At 35.9% G+C, this 23,015-nt stretch overlaps 2 protein-coding genes and 1 pseudogene across 2 annotated transcripts; 1 reads left to right on the forward strand and 2 right to left on the reverse strand.

The window, feature by feature from the left end:
- The first annotated feature begins 5,561 nt into the window (after positions 1-5,561).
- Positions 5,562-22,084, forward strand: LOC128178679 (uncharacterized). The gene is made up of 9 exons (XM_052845950.1): positions 5,562-5,688; positions 10,392-10,471; positions 12,643-12,688; positions 13,499-13,570; positions 13,826-13,915; positions 14,511-14,574; positions 14,838-14,889; positions 15,333-15,420; positions 20,798-22,084. Exons 2-9 carry the CDS (start codon positions 10,399-10,401, stop codon positions 20,946-20,948), a joined length of 636 nt encoding a protein of 211 aa, XP_052701910.1. The 5' UTR covers positions 5,562-5,688; positions 10,392-10,398; the 3' UTR covers positions 20,949-22,084.
- Positions 6,613-8,855, reverse strand: LOC128178666 (uncharacterized; annotated as a pseudogene).
- LOC128178682 (nuclear receptor 2C2-associated protein-like) lies at positions 21,291-23,014 on the reverse strand. Its single transcript, XM_052845957.1, has 4 exons — positions 22,858-23,014; positions 22,574-22,664; positions 22,123-22,296; positions 21,291-21,410 (listed from the first exon to the last, which is right to left on the reverse strand). The coding sequence occupies exons 1-4, from the start codon at positions 22,893-22,895 to the stop codon at positions 21,291-21,293; spliced, it is 423 nt and encodes a 140-aa protein (XP_052701917.1). The 5' UTR covers positions 22,896-23,014.
- Position 23,015: the final 1 nt, after the last annotated feature.

Here is a 23,015-nt window from a genome sequence, read left to right on the forward strand (position 1 = left end):
AAAGCTTCTGGCCAACCAGAGTAAATGTCAATAAAAGAAACTATGTACTTGTTTCCCGACAAAGATGTTGGATATGGTCCTGATAGATCAAGTCCTACTTTAGCCATTGGAAAAGGTGGTATATCTGTCTCTTGAAGTGGAGGTTGATTTTTCTTATTGCTCCTCGTTTGGCATACTACACATCCTTCTATATAAGAGTATAACCTTTTGTACAAATTTGGTATGTAGTACTTTTGTCTAATTACGTCATATGTTTTGTCCACTCCCATATGTCCAAGTCCCACATGATATTGCTGCACTACTAAAAGTTCTAACTCACGAGGTACATACCGGCGAAGTTTTGGGCCTTCTGAGTCTCCATCTGAAAGATAGTACATTAAACCATCAATTTCCAAAAACTTCTTTTCTTCGGTTGCCGTTGCTGTTCCTTTATTTAACCGATTCTTCAGTTTCTTAATCTGCTCATCGTGTTGTTGACTTTCTTTGATGTTGATTTCTTCTGGTAGATTAATAAAGGGTTTGACCAATTCGTCGTGTTGATTAACTTCACATCTGGCCAATCTCTTAGGCGAAAAGGCATTGGAGTTAAGTACGTTCACTTCAAAGAAATTGTCCTTAACATCTGGTTCATCATGCTCTGATTGTTCTTCCTCTTCACACTCGAGGTTGACTGTCGGTAATCTGGATAAGAGATCTGCACAGCAGTTAAATCTTCCTTCTATGTACTCTACCTTACAGTTATATCCTGCAATACTTAATGCCCATAGTTGAATTTTCTTGTTTTGCATTGGAGATTCTAAGATATACTTGAGCGGCTTATGGTCTGTTCTTATAGTAAACTGAGCACCGTGTAAATAATGGTCTAACTTCTGAAGGGCGTAATGGATTGCAAATGCCTCCTTTTCTATGGTTGACCACTTTTCTTGAGTTTTACTCAGCTTGTGTGATAAGTAATATATTGGCTTATCTTCTCCCTCATCTGTCTTTTGAGTAAGGCACGCTCCAATACAATTGTCGCTGGCATCGGTGTACAGGATGTACGGCTTATTAGTATCTGGATATGCTAGTAAAGGCACTACCGTTAAACTTTCTTTAATAAAGTCAAACGCTTTTTGGCAACATGGTGTCCATTTGAACCTTGCATATTTTCTGGTTAAGTCAATCAATGGTTCCGCAATCTTAGAGAAGTTCGGTATAAATCTCCTGTAATAACTACACATACCTATAAAGCCACGAACTTCTCGGACTGTAGTGGGCGCTGGTAACTTTCTTATAGCTTCGACTTTCTTTGGATCAGGTGTAACGCCATGTTCATCAATGATGAAACCAAGATATTCTGTCTGTTCCTTGAAGAAACTACATTTCTTTAGCTTCATTTTAAGTCCATGCTTCCTTAGGCGGTTGAAAACGTCTTGAATATGCCGAAGATGATCTTCCGGTGTCTCTGAGAATATAAGAATGTCATCCAGGTATGCGATGGCAAACTCCTCTTGTCCTTGAAGAACTATGTTCATCAGCTCTTGAAAGACTGCCGGTGCATTACTCAACCCAAATGGCATACGGTTGAATTGGAATAGTCCTTTGTGACATGCAAAGGCCGTTTTTTCTTTACTTGAATCTTCTAATTTCACTTGCCAATATCCACTCTTTAAGTCTAGTGCAGTGAAATATTTTGCCTTACCTAGTAAACATAGGATGTCATCAATCAACGGTAGCGGGAATGATACGGGTTTCACTATCTTATTCAAGCTTCTAAAGTCAACGCACATCCGGTCTGATCCGTCCTTTTTCTTCACCACTACTAAGGGAAATGACCAAGGCGATTGTGATCTCTCAATTATCTTTGCGTCCATCATTTCCAGTATGGCCTTGTCAATTATCTGTCTTTTATTTAAGGGTACACGGTAGGGTCTGTTCTTTATTGGGTGGTGATCTCCAGTTTCTATCTTCATTTTAACAGTATCAGTCACTCCAAGGTCACTGTCTTTCTTTGCAAATAAATCATTGTTTTTGCTCACAAGTCTTTTGATTGAGTGTTCAAATCTTCTAGGTACATCAATTTCTTCTTTTGTGTCTTGAGTAGTCTGTATTTCTGAGATTTCCTTCTGTTTTAATGCGGTAATTCGTCCTACTATGTAGCCTCTTGGAATTTTATAATTTTTGTTAGTTTGGTTAACGAAGATCATTGGAACTTTCTTATCCTTCCGAACTATACAAACGGCGTCTTTTAAATATAGTCCTGGGTCTTCCATAATGCAGTTATTGTCTATGCTGTTCACTTCAACCAAGTCACTTTTTTCCAGAGGAAAATTGTTATTTATTTTTCCATAGAATACAGTCACCGTGTTTGGTCTCATAATAAGTTTCTTAGGAGTTCTTACAATAGTTGAGATGTGTAAATCTTCTTTAAGTTCCGCGTATACTTTGCCATCAATACGCATGAGTCCAAGATCAAAGTATAAACGAACATTGTTTTTCTTGAGCCAATCACGACCGAGAATCATGTTTCGGTTGAGTCCCTTTGTCACATAAAGTTTGTGGTCTAAAGTTAATCCTGAAATCTTAAAGGAAATATTTACATACCCTATCGCAATTAAAGAATTGCCATTTGCTGCTTGTAAAGAGGGGATGTCATTATTAAACAACTTGGGGCGGGGAAATAGATTTTCATACATTTTCTTACTAATTAGAGATACGGCTGCACCTGTATCTACCAAAGCTCTAAATTTATTTTTACCTACTTTTAATAAACAGCTGCTGGGGTTGTTAGTAAAATTAACTTCATATGTAGGTCTTTGTTTAAAGTTCTTTCTTCGGGCTTCAACGAAGGAAGAACGTCTTAGTTTTCCTGTTTTTGTTTGTCAAAATAAGAGCGCGATTTGAAATTTTGAGACGGTCCCTTATTTATTTGGTCGCTAAATTCATATGTTCGGCCTTGACGATTTGATGGTCTGCCCCGATTTTGCTGCGCTCTTTGATACATATGCGAGCTCCAACAATCTGCACGCACATGACCTACTTTACCACAATTCCAACATTCCACAGGTGAACGGGGTCTCTGCTCTATATTATGGACGGGTTTGTTTTGACTGAGTCGTTTATTCATTTGAGGCTGAGACCTAACTTGGGGTTTATTTTGAGGACAAAATCGAGCCCTATGACCCGTCTGTTTGCATTTAAAACACCTACTATTTCGCGTATGGTCAGTTTCCATTGGTTCTACATGCCTTGTTTCTATTGAGGTAAGATTATCTGCTCTATCCTTTAATAAGGGAAGAGTAGTATCAAAATTTGAAAGAGCTCGTCTGTTGTCATTACTTTGTACAATTTCTGTCATATTTGACCCTCTTATCGCTAGCCTCTGTCTCAGATTTTGTTCTCGCATTGCTATTTGAATTGCGGATTCTAAATCTTTAGGGTTTTCTCGCAAAATTTTCATTCTGAGGTAGTCGAATGTCAACCCGTCACAAAAGATATCTACTAACTGTTGTTGTATCAAAGGGTCTTTTAGTCTGTCATTACTGTAAGCGTCTTCCGCGATTTGCAATAGTCTCTCGGCGAACAACTGAACACTTTCATTTGAATGTTGTCGAGTCTTACGCATTACTGCTAACGCGTGTTGGGGATCTGTTATTTCTGCAAATCTATTTTTAAGGGATTCCTTAAGATCGTTCCAAGATGGGATTTCTTCAGACGCATCTGTTTCATCTAAATACCTTTTAATATAATCCCCAACTGAACCCTTACTCGTTATGTATGCAAGCATGGGGATCTCATGACCTTGTTTCCCAGACATAACACTGTACTTTTCAACTTCCTTTATCCACTGTTTAAATTTTTGAGCATCTCCCTCAAAAGGAGTTATCACAGAAGATAGGGGCACTGAGAGTGCGGCTGTTATAGCTTTAACTTGACCAATAAAAAAATCTTTTTCATCATCCTGATCTGGGACTCGGTGTCGAGGTTCACGAGTTTCATACGGCCTAGCATCATGATATGTTTCAAAAGTATTTTGTTTAATCTGTTCGTTTTCTGAAGAATTTTGACCTGTTTCTTGCCCTTTATTTTCTTTGTTCTGACCCAACCCCGCGAATTGTTTTTCTAATTGCTCCATTTGATTTCTAAGTTCTTTTTTATAAAACCCATCACCTGTTGCCATATTGGTTGCTTAGACAAAGTTGTTTACTTCGAGATAGCTATAAGAGACATATAGAAATGGTTCTTACCTTATTCTGTTTTGAACTTCGCTAAGTCCTGGTCACGGGCACCAAGAAAGTTCATGTAAGCCTTCCGTCTTACGGATCCAATTGAGGGTCAGCTCAAACTTAGTGATGACAAGTCCAGTATTTCTTTCTCTTCGGTTTTATTAAGCGTGATCGTATAGTTACAATTACATCAGCTAATAGCAGCCCAAATCATGAGTCTCAGAATCTATCTCTATAAGCGGTATCTCTCTATCTATATGCGGGATCTATTTAAATCTGTTCAACATCATTTTTACATGGGTATATATAACATTTTACTTATGATGGACAGTTTTGACTAGTTCGGCCCATATACGACGATCATGAGTGAACATTTAGTGTTCAAAATTAAGATTAATATTTTATTCCTAAATAAAGTAACAAAACCGTCAAAACTGCCAATCAAAGAGTCTGGATGCAGGATGTGGGTCTCCGAGTCCTGGGTCTCGGAGCCCCCCCACCTAGTATGAGGCATCACTTACTCACAATACGTTCATTCATACACGGCATAAAAGGTTACAAAGGTTAATATATAGAATACACAATACATGACTCAATATAGAATACTAGAGCATTCGTTGCAGACACAGAATCGCCAAATAGGTCACATGTTGTTAAACTCTCAATTTGGATATTATTCTGCCCGTATTATGACCTGGTTTCATAACATCATTTAGGAATACTACGCATTGCTACAAGAGTCACAGAGTTCATTCTGTCAATTATCATTAACAGCATTCAGTGCGCAGCATCTAGGTACACATAAATATCATAGTGACCATTATGTAATACTAGCAATTCAAGGTCATAGCATGGCTATCTGTTTACACTATGCAGTAAACATTTTTGTGATGTCTATTATTATTATTGAAATGATATCATACTTTAAAAATAGGTTTAAAAAGGGTATGTATATGTTATAATTATAATTGGTTTTCAATGCAAGAAGGTTTAACAATATTTTGTTGATGCTTGTCTATGAATAAGATACTCTCAAGCAACTAAGACAGACGTACTTATAAACACACTTTAATATATAGCTAATTATGTAAAGAAAAAATTGTTTTCATATATCTAATTTAAAAAAGATTGCCACGGCAAGCACGTAGCAAATTGTTTTTTAAAGTGGGGGGGGGGGGGGCGGGGGTGGGGGGGGGGGCTCATCCAAAACATATTGACAACCCCCCACCCCCCACCCCCCAATTAAAACTGATACAACAGGTCTTTCACGCGAAATATAGGTACAAATTCATTAAATATTAAATACGGTATGCTCAATTTAATTAGGCGCAAGTGTGGAGAGAGAGAGAGAGAGAGCTTCACTTTCCGGAATTCTGCGGGTTGTACGATATGGTTTAACAGACAGGAAATATCCTTACCTGTGGCGGGAAATAAAAATGTAAACATCACCGCGAAGACGTCAACTTCTAGGCCTAACAATATTGTGAGTTTTCTAAATGCAGATATAGAAAGTCTGTTTACATTATATGAATTGAGTAGCGATTTGCAATATCTATAATATGTTTTACGGTGCGACCGTTGGGGCGAGCGCAGCATGTGATCAAATAATGAATTATGATAAATCAATAAAAATAAAAGTATCCTCGTGTGCCCAGTAGTCGTGCGCTTAAGAAATAATCTGATTTATTGAGCGGTTAAATTAAATTAAGGATTATTTGTCAAGATAATTAAACTTACTGAACTGTATTCTGATTTTCTGTGTATCTAAAATACATTAAAGTGCTTTAAACAGCTAATTATCGAGGCCGAAACGAAGCGAGGAATTATGGTCGCCATCTTTGTTTGGAACCAGTAGTCGTGCACCCGGATATGTAAGCAAAAATGAGGACAAGAAAAGTAAATTTTGTGTAGTTGGTAACTTTTTCATTTTGATGTCACAAATAACATATCAAATATATTCTTAAATATCAACATATTCCAACAAATGCTATGAAAATTTAACAATAAGTTAAATAAATTATGTTTCATAATCTTGGTGAATTTCATCATTTCACAACTTATGATACAGTCATATACAGGTTAATTTGTATTTCAAGATAACAGATATTTGATACTATCTTAAGAATCACATTAATTTATCAAGACCAAGGTATACACAAATTTGAAACTTAAATTCTACTCTATTTACAGTGAGGGCATAGATAGTGATCCCCTATCCGGACTACTCTGATGTCAGTGCAGTAATTTAAGTGCACCCAATGTCTACATTTGTCACACTGTACCCACTTTACAAAAATAAGGGATGTGCTATTTCGAACAGCATGTGGGGTGAACATTTTACAGATACAACACAATTCTTCCTCCGAAATAGAGACGTCCTCAGAGTCTTCGGATAGGAAGTATTGCCTTGAAGATGTGTTGTCAATTGGCTGCACATTGGAGGGTCCAGGTTCCTGTGAATGACCTTTTGTTTGAGGAGATGTTTTCCTCTTCTTGTTTCCACACTTTGGACTTTTACCATTCTTCGTAGAGGTGGTAGAGAGTGTCTGATTTTTTATGTTTTTTCTTTGTTTTGGAGCTGCTGCTGCTGAAACATGTTCCATAATTTTCGCTGATACCTCCGGCTCAGTAATTGCTCTGCCTGATGTAATCTTGCTCAAGGTTTTGCGTTCTTTTTTGGCCTTTAATCCCTCTGATTTTATACGAACAAGCTCTCTAGTTCGCTCTGCAAAAAAATCCTGACTGTTGTTGTTTTCATCTGCATCCAAATCAGAGTCGCTCTTGTCTTCTTCCTCGTTCCTTTGAGTCAATACCGAAGAAGGGGCAAGAGCTTCTGCTGGCACCACATCAGCATTAAAAGGATAAATTCCACACTTGCGGAAGGCAGACTGAAGATTTTGAGCTGATAAAGCTTTGCTGTATGCCTGGCATGCTAGGGCACAGATATCCTGTTTGGTGATTACTGTTGATGTTGCTCTCGTCTTTTGGTGGCACAAATTGTTATAAATTTTCTGTAAAGGGCCATAGCAACCAACATCCATGGGCTGAAGAATATGACTAGTGTGCGCTGGCAAAACATGCAACACGATATTGTGTTCCTTTGCCCATTCAACAGCTGCAACTGAAACGTGAGACCTATGTCCATCTAATAGCAGCAGAACTGGTTCATCGAGTCCACCAGGAACATAATGAACAAAGTGGCTCTGTAAATACTGAAGAAATATAACAGAGTTTGACCATCCACTCTCTGTGACATCACCAGCTGCTCCAGGTGTTGAGCCTTCCATCAACTCGGACCTCATCCGCATACCAGGAAAGACAAAATATGGTGGAATGGCAACCCCAGAGGCACTACCACATCCCAGAATGGTAACCGTAGAGGATTTTCCTGTTGTTACAGCTTGTGGCGTGTCTCTAGTGCCGGATACCACATGAGGAGGTGCATGGTTGAGTGTGATCCCCTTCTCGTCCACATTAAAAATTCTATGGGGCTTATCAAATAAGTTGTACTTTGTGAGGATCGACGACAGTTCAACAAAGTATCGTTGTACATTTCCTGGATTCGATGATTTTGCGCGTTGATACTCCAATGCCCGTGGCTTAACAACCTTCAGATCTGGCCAACGCTTCATGAACCCTCTAAACCATTTTAATGTGAGAGGTTTCTGCTGCTTGGTTCTCTTGTGTAGCTGAATGGCATAGTCAGATGCCATATTGGTCACCTCTTTTCGGGTATACCCATAACCAAATGAGGCCATTGCTTTCAAATGCGAAACAAGCATAGCCTCCTCTTCTTGTCCAAGCAATGGTGCTGGCCCCATAGTTACCTTCTCCAGGTCTACCTTCCCTTTGACTCTGTCGCGAAGAGTTTGGGTTGGGACATTATACTGCTTTGCAGCTTTGCGGACACTTGTCCCTTTTTCTTTGACAGCTAGATATGCATTTATGAGTCGAGTTGGACTGTACTGTCTGAATTTAATTTTGGGTTTTTTCTTTGGGATCTAAAAATATGAAAAGGGATCTTTAATTTGACTTTTTAATTTTTCTTCTTAATACAAAGGAATTATTCTATTCAATGAAAATAATATTGAACATTTCTTATAGATTTAAACTGGACAAATATTTCCTGATTAAAATGTAAATTCATTCAAATAATTTCTTTTTTGTATAGTAAATAAAAATTCAAATATTTTTTAATTCAAATTAAAGGTATAAAAGTGTTTTTCCCTCAATTTAAATTATTGTTTTTAGCCCCTCTCTCAATTAAATTTATTCCTGCGTTATAATTACGTCTACAAAAAATGTAAGGAATATGAACATTTTCATAACCCAACAATTAAAATGTTTGGCCTGTAGAAACAATCGATACACATTGTGACCTCTACATTTGGATATGCTAATTAGCCATGTGCCTTTCATGTCTGGAATGTACGCTTCAACCCAGTAAACATGCATTTTTATAAATAGTAAATTTGGTATTAACAAAATGGCGGATATTTTACATAAAATATATGTTTGTATAATTTCCTACCTGTTTATTCCGCATATTTAACTCTTCGTTTCTGTTTATACGCACTTGGTATCAACCTTTCAAAATCAGCCGTTTATGACGTAATATTTTGGCACGTGACCAAATACGACAACAAACAAGATGGCCCACGACTACAGGGCACGCACGACTATAGGACCTTCAACCATATCAACGTAACTGAATTTGAATGCAAAATAAAATATAAACATGCCTTTTTTTCTAGTAAATTTTCATTATTCAGAATTTATAAGATTGTTTATTTATTTAAATATAATTTATCTCAGATACAATGTTGTTGAATAATAAAGATTTTAACATAATGTTTATTGCAGTTTATTTCCTCTTTTCTTGTAGCAGACATTTTTCTTAAACTTAGTACATATAAAAAATTGACTTATCATAGAGTCCCCCCTCCCCCGTTAAAAAAAAATGTAATTTACGTACAAAAAAAATTGCTGATCATATAAGAAAAACGGTTTTGGACCCCCCCCCCCCCCCCCCCCCCCCCCGGGGAGGATGTAATAAATGTGAAAACAAAGATACCGTTGAGCAGTTAAAGAGCTAAATGCATACTACGCACTCACCATTCCTTACCCGGATTAGAATTTCCCTGATTTTGAGAATTTCTTTTTCATTTTGCTTGTAAATATTTTTTGAATGATGCTGCCGCGCTCCCTTTTAAAAAACATTCCTGGAAATTACTGTAAATATATAGTGAATAAAATAAATGTGAGCATTCATCCAAATGAGAGCAAGTTACAACTGTTTTATTTCCTATTTAAAAAAAAAATGCCCCCATTCGTTAGCTTTGCAAGATTTTGAGAAGATTTTGGTATTTATATTTCAGCAGATTTACAATAACTACTTAGAGTAATTTCCCTTTATTGTGACGTCAAAGTTCACGTCGATCAAGTGTCGTCTGTCTCTTTGAAAAAAACCCTGAAAAAAAAACTAAGTGAAATATACTGTTTTGTTTACTTAATAAGCATGATATTCTTGAAATTACACAATTTATCTGTTTCTCAAAAGTTTAACTTTGATTCTCGCGAGAAGGAATCAAGTCTAGTGAGATCGTCCGACATTGATAAATTGCATTGTGGGTCGAAATTTACTGACTCCGAAAAATTCTGTGGGATCAATGTGCAAGAAATCCATTGTGACGTCACTCGAAGGAACGACAACTCTGTTAGTCTTACGTAATGGAATTATTTTATTTACAATGCATTATGTACATAGTCTTTTATCTTGTTCTCGTGAGAGTGTGAAATGGGAAACCATATTTATAGGGAATTACTGGGACGATTAAAACAAGGCATTACTGGTCCGATTTACTGACGCCAAAAAAATCCGTTGAATGAATGTGCAACTAGTCCGAATTTTCTATTCACACACGCCTTGCTGGTAGAGCTCGCTTCGCGCCAGCGCTGCGCGCCGGCGAGCTGCGCTCGCTATTATTTTTTTTCCTGAAAGTAATCAGATATTTTTATTGTTCCTGACCCTTAACAAATGCTATAAGGCATTTGGGTGAGTTTTCAAATGGGTAGGCAAAGGCAAACTCATAAACTGACAAAAGCTAATGTGTATGTGAAAAGGAAGAAATCAACTGTTTTTTATCATAATTTGTTCTTAAATAATATTGTTTATATTTTCCATAGCCAAGTCATGGCATCGGCTGCAGATGAAGAGATTTGGATACAAGAAGAAATAGAAAATCATCAAATTCAGATCAATGCAGGTAGAAGCTGTTATAAATTAAGATTTGATTCTTCCAACTATCTTTACCATTTAATTTTGATCAAGTCTGATCAATTATCACTTGTTCATTGCAAAGACTTTTATTTATCAGGTTAGGACCAATCGCCCAGATGGGATATAATAACCCGTTTGGGATATAGCCCTTATGAGATAAAAATTTGAAGTACAAAAAATAAAAAAAATTTTGATTTTGAAATTTCAACTTTTTCTGGAACCGTACTGTTACAGAGATTGATCCCCTAATAATGCGGATTTATATCAAAAATTTAAAAATCAAAAATTTTGATTTTTTGCACTTAAAATTTATATCCCATTTGGTATTTTATAACCAAAACTGGCTATTATATCCCATTTGGGCGATTGGTCCCAACCTGTTTATATATGATATAAACAATTTACAAATGTTCAACAGCAGGGCTGCGTTCAAGATCAGGGCTCCTGTGTAGGAGCTCTCCTGTTGAATGGTTTACCTAGCCTCTGCATAAATATTCATAGCCAAAATATTTTATGCTATGCATCAAAATTAAGATGGCTACCTTAGTTACGATTCTGTCATATAAGTTATAATGAATTTTATCATGTATATTTGTGCTTGAAATAAAAAATTATGTCAATGTTATTAGTCTTTAGTCGAATATTTTAGCTTTAAAGCAGGAGACCTAGCAGCTAACCAAGCTGTCCGTTCAATAGACCTATCTACGACCTAGTGGCTAGGCTAGTTGTCCGTTTAATAGACCTATCTACGACCTAATGGCTAACCTAGCTGTCCGTTTAATAGACCTATCTACGACCTAGTGGCTAGGCTAGCTGTCTGTTCAATAGACTTATCTACGACCTAGTGGCTAGGCTAGCTGTCTGTTCAATAGACCTGTCTACGACCTAGTGGCTAGGCTAGCTGTCTGTTCAATTGACCTATCTACGACCTAGTGGCTAGGCTAGCTGTCTGTTCAATTGACCTATCAAGACCTAGTGGCTAGGCTAGCTGTCTGTTCAATAGACCTATCTACGACCTAGTGGCTAACCTTGCTGTCCGTTCAATAGACCTATCTACGACCTAGTGGCTAACCTAGCTGTCTGTTCAATAGACCTATCTACGACCTAGTGGCTAACCTTGCTGTCCGTTCAATAGACCTATCTACGACCTAGTGGCTAACCTAGCTGTCTGTTCAATAGACCTATCTACGACCTAGTGGCTAACCTTGCTGTCCGTTCAATAGACCTATCTACGACCTAGTGGCTAACCTAGCTGTCTGTTCAATAGACCTATCTACGACCTAGTGGCTAGGCTAGCTGTTATAATCTTCAACGAAGCCCTGGCCATACCAGTGAGGGAGTCTTTGACTTTTAAATATCAGTGTCTAGTAACAAATCAATGACTGGTCAACTTTTTAACCATGATATTCACTCAGTATTATGTTCATGACATTTTACATACTGTAGTGTGAACATATGATGTTTCACTACTTTGAGATGGTTGGCTCCTATTCTATTACACACTGACATGTCTTTTGTTGTAATGTTTCACTCCTAAACATGTGCTCTAATATATACATGTATGTACAAATTGGTAACAAAATTGTAAATGATATGCTGGTAAAGTCCATGAATATGTGCACAAAGAATTAATATGCATGCCTTCTATAGCTGTAAAAAATAAACATGTTTAAGATTGACAGCAATGAAAGAAAACTGTTAAACTAATATGAGATATTTCAGGCTGATATAAGAGCAAAACATTGAGGCGCATAACGTCTCAGCCAGGATAAATCATAATTAGGGATTCTGACACAACTACGGCTAAGACATGTATGCACACAGAAAGAAGGAAATACATGTATTGTTTTTCAAACCCAATGTTTATAATATATGTGTTCTGGGAACTGTTCATACCCATTTGTCTTGTATAATCGATATTGTGTACTATGTCATAGGTCATAGGTCAGAATAATATGTGCACTGTCTGAGTGTTAGCCAATAAAATGAAGTAGTGTGCACAGGTGATGCAAGCTCTCTCTCTATTGTGACCACCACAACATTTGATTGAAAAAAAAATGGAACAAAGTCTTTTGTACCAATATAAAATATATATGGTATTTGGAAATTTTTAAATAGAATGAAATGTGTGGACATTTATATTTCTAATTATTTTAGGCTCTGTGGAGTTGGGGGAGATTTCCAAGAAAGATTTAAAAGACAAGTAAGATTTACCGTAATAACTCAAACTCATTCTCCCTGTTATTTTTAACTTACCTTAGCTGAAAGCTCAAATGAGCTTTTCTTAGAGTCTCTGTAAACTTTTCACATTTTCAACTTCTTATCCAGAACCACAGGACCCATTTTAACCTAACTTGGCACTAAACATCCTAGGTACTGTATAAATGGGATTCATGTTTGCAAAAATGAAGGGCCTTGCCCTCTTTCAGCAGGAGATAATTTTAAACTACCGTATTGATTTATTCAATTGGCATTTTTAAAGAATTTTCTCAAAATCAGTTTGCCAGAAAAGCTGAAACTTTTGTGGAAGCATCTTCAGGTTGTGAGTTTAGATGTTGTTCAAATCATGATTCCCAGGGTTAGGGTTGGGCCACATTTTTAAATTGGATAAAAAAAATCTTTTCAATAATCATTTGGCTAGAAAAGTTGAAAACTAGTGTAGAAGCATCCTCAGGTAGCATTGATTCAAATTTGCTAAAATCATGATCATGACAGTAGGGTGAGGCTACAATGATTAAATTTTTACATAAAAATCTTTGAAAATCTTGCTCCCTAAAGCTGAAACAACAAAAAGGGCTCTATGATTAAGTTAGTGATTAACATAAGAAATTGTTGAAAAAAATATGAATACTTTATCTCATTGTCAAGATAAATTTTTATATTTTATACTATAAAGCTGATTGATCTGAGTTCTAGCTGTTGAGGCTAAGGTGAGCGACGTGGCACCTGGGCCTCTGTTTTTGTTTATCTCTGAAAATTTTTATGTGTAATAATATATTTTTATTATATCCAGAGTTTCCCATGGACTTGATGATTTGTTTGAGCAGACCATGTACAAGGAAAGAGTAAACCTTGTCAGAAAGAGGCAAGTAGTTTAACAAGACAGAGTTTTAGCATGATCTTTTTACCATAAGTGTTGTAATTTCTAATTTTGATGAAAAGTTACAGTTTGTATAAAATTCTTCTCACATCTTTCCTGTAAGAGACACACGGCTCGGTAGTTAACATTGTCATAGCTTTGTATACTTTACTGATATGTATGAAAAAGACTCATTTGTCAGAAGTTGATTCATATTCATGAAACTTAATAATATTGGTAATTTGATTTTTAAATTAATAGACTGGAAAGGAGTGAGGCCATTATATCAGAGCTGTTCAATCAACCAGAAAGAGGGGGAGGGGATGTTCTATTCCATACACCAGAACAGGCGTAAGTTCGCTATAATTGGCGGATATTCAATGTTTTGTTCTTGAGGATGATTAATTTTATTTCCATATATAAGTCAATAAAATGGGTAACAAATCAATTTTACCTACAACTACTGGTAGTTATTTCCTTTTTCGGTAACGTTCTGTCAGACCAAATCTTTATAGTAAATATTACTTAATATCTTTTTCCAATATATTTTCCCTATACATTTGTACATGTATTTTACTTAATGTATCTGGGATAGCAGATTTGTTGACTTAAGCCACTTTTTAAAAAATGTTTGCCCTCTGCTGATTGTCTGACACAAAGTACTGGGTCTGAGTACGATTTTCTTTAATTGATTTGTTTTCAGATTTTACAAAAATTGAACACATAAAAAAAAAAAATTTTAAAATATTTTTAAAAGATTTTTAAAGCTGGCCTGATATTGAATGCTTTGTTTTTTGTGCCAGTGTGAATAATAGTTGCTGAATGTATTTTAGCAGTGTACATATGTTAATAATATGAAACATGGTGTACATAGCCTGTTGCGTTGATGTGGTTCTAAAGTCTGCTGGAGATGCATATAGTCTTTCACTGATGTTTTTGTTTACAGGTATCTGGAAAACTTGTTGGAGAGACAGTGCACACTTGTGTCCGATATCATGAGAACTCTTAAGGTTTGTTGATTGTCAAGTTCAGATTTTGGTGGTTAAAGCACCAAGTCTTTGTGTAAGTAAAGATGCATTTGGTTGGAGACATGATTGTTTTTGATAAGGTGAGGGTGAAAGCCAATTATTTTTGAGCTGGTACAAAAATTTATAAATAAAATTTGTCAATCTCAGTGAAAATTTACATAGCAGTGTGTGTAAGTTTGATTCAAAGTAAAATGTTTGAGTTTTTAAATGAATGCATTAAAGAGGATTTGTTGTTAATTCTTCAGGATTGCACAAAATATCAAGAAGAACTTGACCATGTGAAGAAAGAAAACAGAGGTTAGATTTTGAATTTAAATTTAGAGAGGCTTTTAATTCATTCACTTTGTTTTATCAAGACTTAGTTTTAATATCTTTATATTTTCACACTTTACTCTATAGAAGAGTTGACATTTTATAGTTTGGTGTGGTTTGTGTCCACACATTGTAGGCAAAATACAGATGTATCTATTGATAAAGGATTGTCTTATCTGTTCTGTAAAGTTGTTTGCATGAGGTTGAAAGAGAAATGTAACCCAGGATAGACATTGAATTTTCAATCCACTTGCCCTAAGGGCAAGTAAACAGAAATTCTGACTTGCTCAAATGTAAAAATTGGAAGCCTGAAAATTACAATGTAGTAAAAAACGATGTCATAAAAATCGTCTTATTTCAGAAATTAATGTTTTTAAGCAAAAATTAGGTGTTTTATTTATATTAATAAATTGGACTTTTTTCCCCAGATATATTGGTAGAAAACAGACAATTGCTCAAAGAATTAAAAGAGAAGCAAGAAAATACAAAAAAGATCAATGATCAAGAAACTCAGAGGTAGAGTATATTGAAATTCCAAAATGAAATTCTGCAGATTGTTTAATTAAGCCTGCATACTTTCAGTCCTGGATAGAAATATGAGTTATTGATTGGGAATAAGTAACACAGTCATTTACCTTTTAATCTATTCAATATTTCTGCTGCAGGTCACATGTTGAGGTATTTTAGTCTCCAGCGCACTGTTAGAAATAGTTGCACAAATTTACACTTTTTCTATGAATTTACATGTACATGTATTTTAATATTTTGGAAATATGCTGCCTACATATACCTTCTGACCTAGTCCTTGTTGCACCCAAAGGCACAGGCTGGTTAAGGACAAGGGATTTTCATTCTTTTCTATTCTTGTCCCTCTTTTACACCTCTCCCCAGGTAAGGTTCATGTCTGAGTTCCTTTTCATTAGTTTGCCTTTATGTTGTTCTTGGTCAGTCTTTTCTCCTTTTTCCTGCTGGGGTCCATCTTAGTGCCACTCTTGTGTTATTGTTTTTAGGCTTTCTTCCGACATGATCAATCCATCTCTATCTGTATTTTCTTAGTAATGTCCCATTATCTGTTGTTTTCATTATTATACCCCAGCTCCGAAGGAGAGGGGGTATACTGTTTTACCCTTGTGTGTCTGTCTGTCTGTCTGTCTGTCCGTCCGTAACAAAAATTTCTGTTGCATTTATCTCAGCAACTATTTATCGCAGATGCTTGAAATTTTTACACAGTGTTTGTTAAGGCATGCCATATCGTGGGATATATTTTTGTACCATTCGGACGTCAACTTCCTGTTAAATGACGACTTTGCTTATTTTTTAACCAAAATTTTCAATCAAATTTTCATCAAAGAATTCTCAGCAACTGTTTATCGCAGATGCTTGAAATTTTTACACAGTATTTGTATAGGCATGCTATATGGTGGGATGTATTTTTGTACCAATCAGACGTCAATTTCCTGTTTAATGAGTACTTTGTTTATTTTAAGCCAAAATTTTCAAACAAATTTCCGTCAAAGATTTCTCAGCAACTATTTATCGCAGATGCTTGAAATTTTAACACACTATTTGTTTTGGCATGCCATATTGAAGGCTATATTTTTGTACCAAAAGGACGTCAACTTCCTGTTAAATGAGTACTTTGTTTATTTTAGCCAAAATTTTCAAACAAAGAACAAGTGCACTTACGCTATAGAGAATGGGCCCTTTTTCAGTGCCGTTTTTATGTAGAAAATATCAACAAATTGCTTTTTTCTCGTAATAGTTAAGCTCTGATGGATACTTCTGATTTATATGCACATTTAAATTTACCAAAATTAGCATACAGTTTTAAAAATTGAGGATTTTTAAATCCCTATAAATAATCTATATCCGGAAAAACGATCCGAACCTACTTGAATTGTGTCTATTTTTATCAGAGGGAGGAGACATTTAAATCAACATTATTCTGTTGGTGGATCGATTGGCGCATTTGCAGAATTATACTTTATGCATTATTTTACGTGTGAAAAAAAAAATAGAATAAAGCTTTGAAGTAGCATATTACCATAGTGACCAAACAAACATTCCTGACCATACAAAGATGATGGAAAGTGATTTAAAACGTATCAGTTTTACAGTGAGCACATTTGACGAACGTTTACCTGGATAGAACCCACGTGATTTTTTGAAATAATTTATTCCATGCGTGGGTTCAAACATGGATCACGCAGGTAATAACTTTCGCTTGCTATAGGAAAAACCTTGAAATTTTCATACGTTTTTCATTTTTTAGGTACCAGCCTAATGTAGTACAAACTTCTTACTTTCACAGGAGTTTTCTAAATGTATAATGCGTATTTTGTCTTTTCCACAAGTTTGTACTCGGTTAGGCTGACAGTAAACAAAGGCTTTGAAATGAATGTCCGTCCTCTATTTACTATACAAAATCACGAATGTCTGCTGACCCCTACTATGTTTTATAGCTTCGTGCTTTTTATATACAATAAATTCAGTGCTTAAACTTGTTAATTCTTATGGAATAGATATCAATAGATAATGTATGGGGGAAAAATATGCTTAATTTGAATCTTCATTTTTTCACTTTAAACCGGTGTCATATAATATTTTGATACCACGAAATATTGAACCCGGGTTCAATATATTATGCGATATTATGAACCCGGGTTCAAAATATCGCTGCGATATATTGAACCCCCCCATAAAATATTGAACCCCGGGTTCAAAATATTATGGTCGCGATATTTTGAAACCCTCTCGAATTTTCATTGCTCTTGGAGAGGGGGTTCAAAATATTATGGCCGCGATATTTTGAACCCCCTACTGTTTCGAATTTCCTTTGGAGAGGGGGTTCAAAATATTATGGCTGCGATATATTGAACCCCCTACCTATTTCCAATTCCCTTTGGGGAGGGGGTTCAAAATATTATGGCTGCGATATTTTGAACCCCCCTCCATTTTTTATTGCTATTGGAGAGGGGGTTCAAAATATTATGGCTGCGATATATTGAACCCCCTACTGTTTCCAATTTCCTTTGGAGAGGGGGTTCAAAATATTATGGCTGTGATAATTTGAACCCCCATCAATTTTTCATTGCTATTGGAGAAGGGGTTCAAATATTCCCTTTGAAGAGGGGGTTCAAAATATTATGGCTGCAATATATTGAACCCCCTACCTATTTCCAATTCCTATTGGAGAGGGGGTTCAAAATACTATGGCTGCGATATATATTGAACCGCCTACCTATTTCCAATTTCCATCGGAGAGGGGGTTCAAAATATTATGGCTGCATTATTTTGAATCTCCCTCCATTTTTTTTTGCTATTGGAGAGGGGGTTCAAAATATTATTGTTTCCAATTCCTTTTGGAGAGGGGGTTCAAAATATTATGGCTGCGATATATTGAACCCCCTACCTATTTCCAATTTCCATTGGAGAGGGGGTTCAAAATATTATGGCTGCGATATATTGAACCCCCTACTGTTTCCAATTTCCGTTGGAGAGGGGGTTCAAAATATTACATTTACATTCTACTGTCTTTTCCCATTACATTCCGTGATGTTTAAATGCCTCTAAATGCAACACCTATTCACTGCGTATGAATTTACGAGTAATTTACATAAGTAGTTCTCAAACAGTGATTTCTATGTTATCGGTTAAAAATGCGTTTCATGAATGTTGTCAAAACACCATGTTTTATAATTATTCAACAAAAAAAAATGACTTTATTGTTAAAAGAAACATTTCAAGAGTTATTTATCATGGATTATATTTTCATGCTCGTCGATCTCATCTCAACAGTCTATGGTGAAAACCAGTTTAAACCGGTTTTACAAAACAGCTGTTTTTGCTGTTACTTATTCACTCCCTCCGTGGTCTGCACTTTATATCGATTAATTTAAGTAAACAATTGATTTCTTCCGTAAGGAAATGTAAATATAAGCATTGAATGATTTATTTTTGACGTCGTCGTGTCAATAACTGCCGTCAGGTGAGCAGACAAATTATCATAACGCGCTTACGCGCGTTATTCAATTTGTCTGCTCACCTGACGGCAGTTATTGACACGACGACGTCAAAAATAAATCATTCAATGCTATAATGGCTGCGACATATTGAACCCCCTACTGTTTCCAATTTCCTTTGGAGAGGGGGTTCAAAATATTATGGCTGCGATATATTGAACCCCCTGCCTATTTCCAATTCCCTTTGGAGAGGGGGTTCAAAATATAAATTATGGATGCGTTACTATGAACCCCCCTCCATTTTTTATTGCTATTGGAGAGGGGGTTCAAAATATTATGGCCGCGATAATTTGAACCCCCCTTAATTTTTCATTGCTATTGGAGAAGGGGTTCAAATATTCCCTTTGGAGAAGGGGTTCAAAATATTATGGCTGCGATATATATGGGAATTGGAAATAGGTAGGGGGTTCAATACATGTATATCGCAGCCATTACATTTTGAACCCCCTCTCCAAAATCAATGAAAAATAGAGGGGATTCAAAATATCGCGGCCATAATATTTTGAACCCCTCTCCAAAAGCAATGAAAAATAGAGGGGGGTTCAAAATATCGCAGCCATAATATTTTGAACCCCCTATCCAATGGGAATTGGAAACGGTAGGGGGTTCAAAATATCGCGGCCATAATATTTTGAACCCCCTCTCCAATGGGAATTGGAAAAAGGCAGGGGGTTCAATATATCGCAGCCATAATATTTTGAACCCCTCTCCAATGGGAATTGAAAATAGGTAGGGGGTTCAATTTATCGCAGCCATAATATTTTGAACCCCCTCTTCAAAAGCAATGAAAAATAGAGGGGGGTTCAAAATATCGCGGCCATAATATTTTGAACCCCCTCTCCAATGGGAATTGGAAAAATAGAGGGGGTTCAAAATATTGTGGCCATAATATTTTGAACCCCCTCTCCAATAGCAATGAAAAATAGAGGGGGGTTCAAAATATCGCGGCCATAATATTTTGAACCCCCTATCCAATGGGAATTGGAAAAAGGTAGGGGGTTCAATATATCGCAGCCATAATATTTTGAACCCCCTCTCCAATACCAATGAAAAATAGAGGGGGGTTCAAAATATCGTGGCCATAAAATATTGAACCCGGGTTCAATATATCGCGGGGTTCAAAATATTATATGACACCGGGGCCCATAAGTGCACTCGTCCTTTTTCTCAAAGATTTCTCAGCAGCTATTTATCGCAGATGCTTGAAATTTTAACGCACTATTTGTTTAGGCATGCCATATAGTGGGATATATTTCTGTACCAATCGGATGCCAGCTTTCTGTTAAATGTCGACTTTGCTTATTTTGCATATTCACATCAGAGCGGGGGTATCACTAGTGAGCATTGGCTCACAGATATCTTGTTTTGTATAGATTTTTATTGTGATTTTTGCTGGCCAGAATATCCCCAATATCTCTGAGGCAGCTATTATGGATTATTGATTGTATCTATCTTGGCAATTGCTGTGTTAATGCAGGAGTAACAAAACAAAATGTTTTTAGCATTTCAATAAAAATAATGTCTAGATTACAGATTATACTTTGAAGGAGAGGATAACGTTTTAAAACTAAAAAAGGCTAAGGGTTTGACAACCATACCTTTCAAAAATTTGGACAGTACTATAAAGCAAAATAAAGTGTATAAACTTGTGTGACCATAGCAGCCAAATTGACTCTTTTTATTTGAATATTTTATGTACTTTAATTTACATTGTTCATTTTGAAAATTAAATCTTCTTTCAGTTGCAGAATAAATTTAGTGTCACTGTGTGGTGTCAATATATTCAAAACTTCTGAACAAGTCAGTTCATTAAGTAGAATCCCATAATATGGTATTGACTTAACCACAATGTTCTGCATTCTACATTGTAGTCTGTGTGAGGAGTTGGACCAGCAGCTGAAAATGATTTCTATCACACGTGCTATTCTACAGGGACTGATCGTGGGCAGTGGAGTTCACTGGGCTGAGAACCAGCAGCTCCAAGAACTGGTGCTCAAGCTCGGGGAAGTCCTCCAAATATAAAACCAACAGAATAATTACTGACAGTTGAAATTCCAGAAGAACCCCCCCCCCCCCCCCCCCCCCGAATGCTTGAGGAAGTATTCATTAAAGGACATTGTGAGAATGAATCTGAATATCCCAGTGTTGTCCTTTGATGTCAATGTAAACATTTACTTGTAGCAGTGTTTACTCACGCTTTGCAATTAGCGAATCAATATCAGATTGATCTATAGACTGCAGGCATGCCGAAAATGGCATTAATAACAAAGACATTACAGTTCTGTGGTATGACCCTGAAAATTTTATTGCAATCATAATACATGTATCAATATTTGTTCTTTATATAATTTACAACTTTTCTTTTTATATTGGAGCTCCAAGAACCTTTAATTCATATATTGTTATTCTCCCAAAAAAATCTGTACTATTATTAAATATTATTTTAAATTTCTTCAGGGATGCAACTTTGGGTAGTTTGAAGCTGTAACCTTGTTAAGGAGTGTAAATTTTGGACATTGACAATTAATTTTTGACACAAGATTCCTTTAAGTCTTAACTATTGGATGAAATGATGTGGCTTATTGAGACTTTTTATCATGTTTTGACTTTGTGCAATATTTGTACGTCACTTAAGTTTTATCAATTGATGTCATACTGATAGATCGTATCAATTTAATTAAAATTACAACTTCCATCTACTCCCAAGTTTACAATACGTTGCTTTACTTATACAGCCTATCCTCTCTGTGTTAAGTTTTAGTTTCATTTGATAAAATTTGTGAATGATATCTTTCCCCTCAGCTGTCTTTTTGTATTATATGAAAGAAAGTTTAAATATAATGCATGCATTACTAAATGGATGTTTTCCGTGTTGTTATGGACTGCATCATTTTTGTTTTCTTTCACATTGAACACCTTAGTCATTCTCCATATGACAATAAAAAAGCAGGGAAGTTCTAAACACTCGCCTAAAAAATTGAGACATGTGACTTCATTGGTTAACTGATTTGTCACTCTGATGTGACCCTTATTGGAATTCTGTTGGATATTAAAATGTGGGAGTGGATGAGAGTTCTAATTTTAATTAGATTGAAATCATATGTTTTGTAAATATGGTGAAACTTAAAGTAAAAGAATTAATCTGACAATGAAAAATAGTGTTCTACATATAGTTATTGGTTTGTTAAAAGGATATTTGTAAAGAGTTGACATCCTCTGGATAGAAGTCCATGATGTGATGATTTGCATTATTTTCATCTGTCATCTGTAGACAGCAGTCCTTCCCTGCAAACCCACCCTGGAATCGGATTTGAATTTCCTCTATGTTAGACAATGAGTCCAAGTTGACCTCAATCCATTGTGGAGATCCCTTAGTAATTGAAAATGACATAGCATAATTATAAACGATGGGCAATGTTAAACGTAATGACATGCAAATTTTTTTTTTTAAAAAGCTGTTAGCACCAATTTAAAATTATCTCAAAATAACGAATGTAAGCAGGAGTTTGTGTTCATATACTTGAAGTCTGATAATAGTTAAACAGGTGGTTGGAGAGAAAACACAATGATCATCTGCCCCCCCCCCCCCCCCCCCCCTCCCTTGGTCATGTGTCAAAACAAAAATGGCTAAGAGTAAATGTAAATACCTGATCTGAATTCCAGCAAGTATCTTCTTTCTCATCAACTAAATGTTTTGGTCCAAACTCTTTGATTGCTCTCCTAAGTACTGAACTCACTCTGCAGATAATTTTAGAGTTTGATTGCGGATGAAGGCAATTTTTCAAAGATAATCAAGTAAGATACACATGAGAAACCGAATTTCCTCGAAAAAAAATAACGTTTTACCTTATCGACGCATTGTAACTATCTATACCATAAATTTTAAGATTAAAATACCTATAATTTAGAATCTTGAATGTAATTGAAATACCTTAAACCGGAGTCTTTGTTAGTTAAACAGCCTGACATGTTCTGCGTAGAATCCTGATGCAGTAACGTTAGTAAACAAAATTCAAACGCGCAGGAAACCTCGATCAATAAATAGTAATGCGGTCGTCAGTTTCAATAACCTTTTCTCCAATATATCAA

The sequence above is a fragment of the Crassostrea angulata genome, chromosome 3 (assembly GCF_025612915.1).
Source record: "Crassostrea angulata isolate pt1a10 chromosome 3, ASM2561291v2, whole genome shotgun sequence".
NCBI lineage: Eukaryota > Metazoa > Mollusca > Bivalvia > Ostreida > Ostreidae > Magallana > Magallana angulata.

What these genes read in the sequence shown, in the direction of transcription:
- LOC128178682 (XM_052845957.1), bottom strand. Translation starts at nt 22,895, where the DNA reads ATGTCAGGCTGTTTAACTAACAAAGACTCCGGTTTAAG. An exon ending in CTTGCTGGAATTCAGATCAG is followed by an intron (nt 22,297 to 22,573) that starts GTATTTACATTT and finishes TCAATTACTAAG; the next exon opens with GGATCTCCACAATGGATTGA. An exon ending in AGGATGTCAACTCTTTACAA is followed by an intron (nt 21,411 to 22,122) that starts ATATCCTTTTAA and finishes TAACAAGGTTAC; the next exon opens with AGCTTCAAACTACCCAAAGT.
- LOC128178679 (XM_052845950.1), top strand. Translation starts at nt 10,399, where the DNA reads ATGGCATCGGCTGCAGATGAAGAGATTTGGATACAAGAAGAAATAGAA. An exon ending in TCAAATTCAGATCAATGCAG is followed by an intron (nt 10,472 to 12,642) that starts GTAGAAGCTGTT and finishes TAATTATTTTAG; the next exon opens with GCTCTGTGGAGTTGGGGGAG. An exon ending in AAGAAAGATTTAAAAGACAA is followed by an intron (nt 12,689 to 13,498) that starts GTAAGATTTACC and finishes TATTATATCCAG; the next exon opens with AGTTTCCCATGGACTTGATG.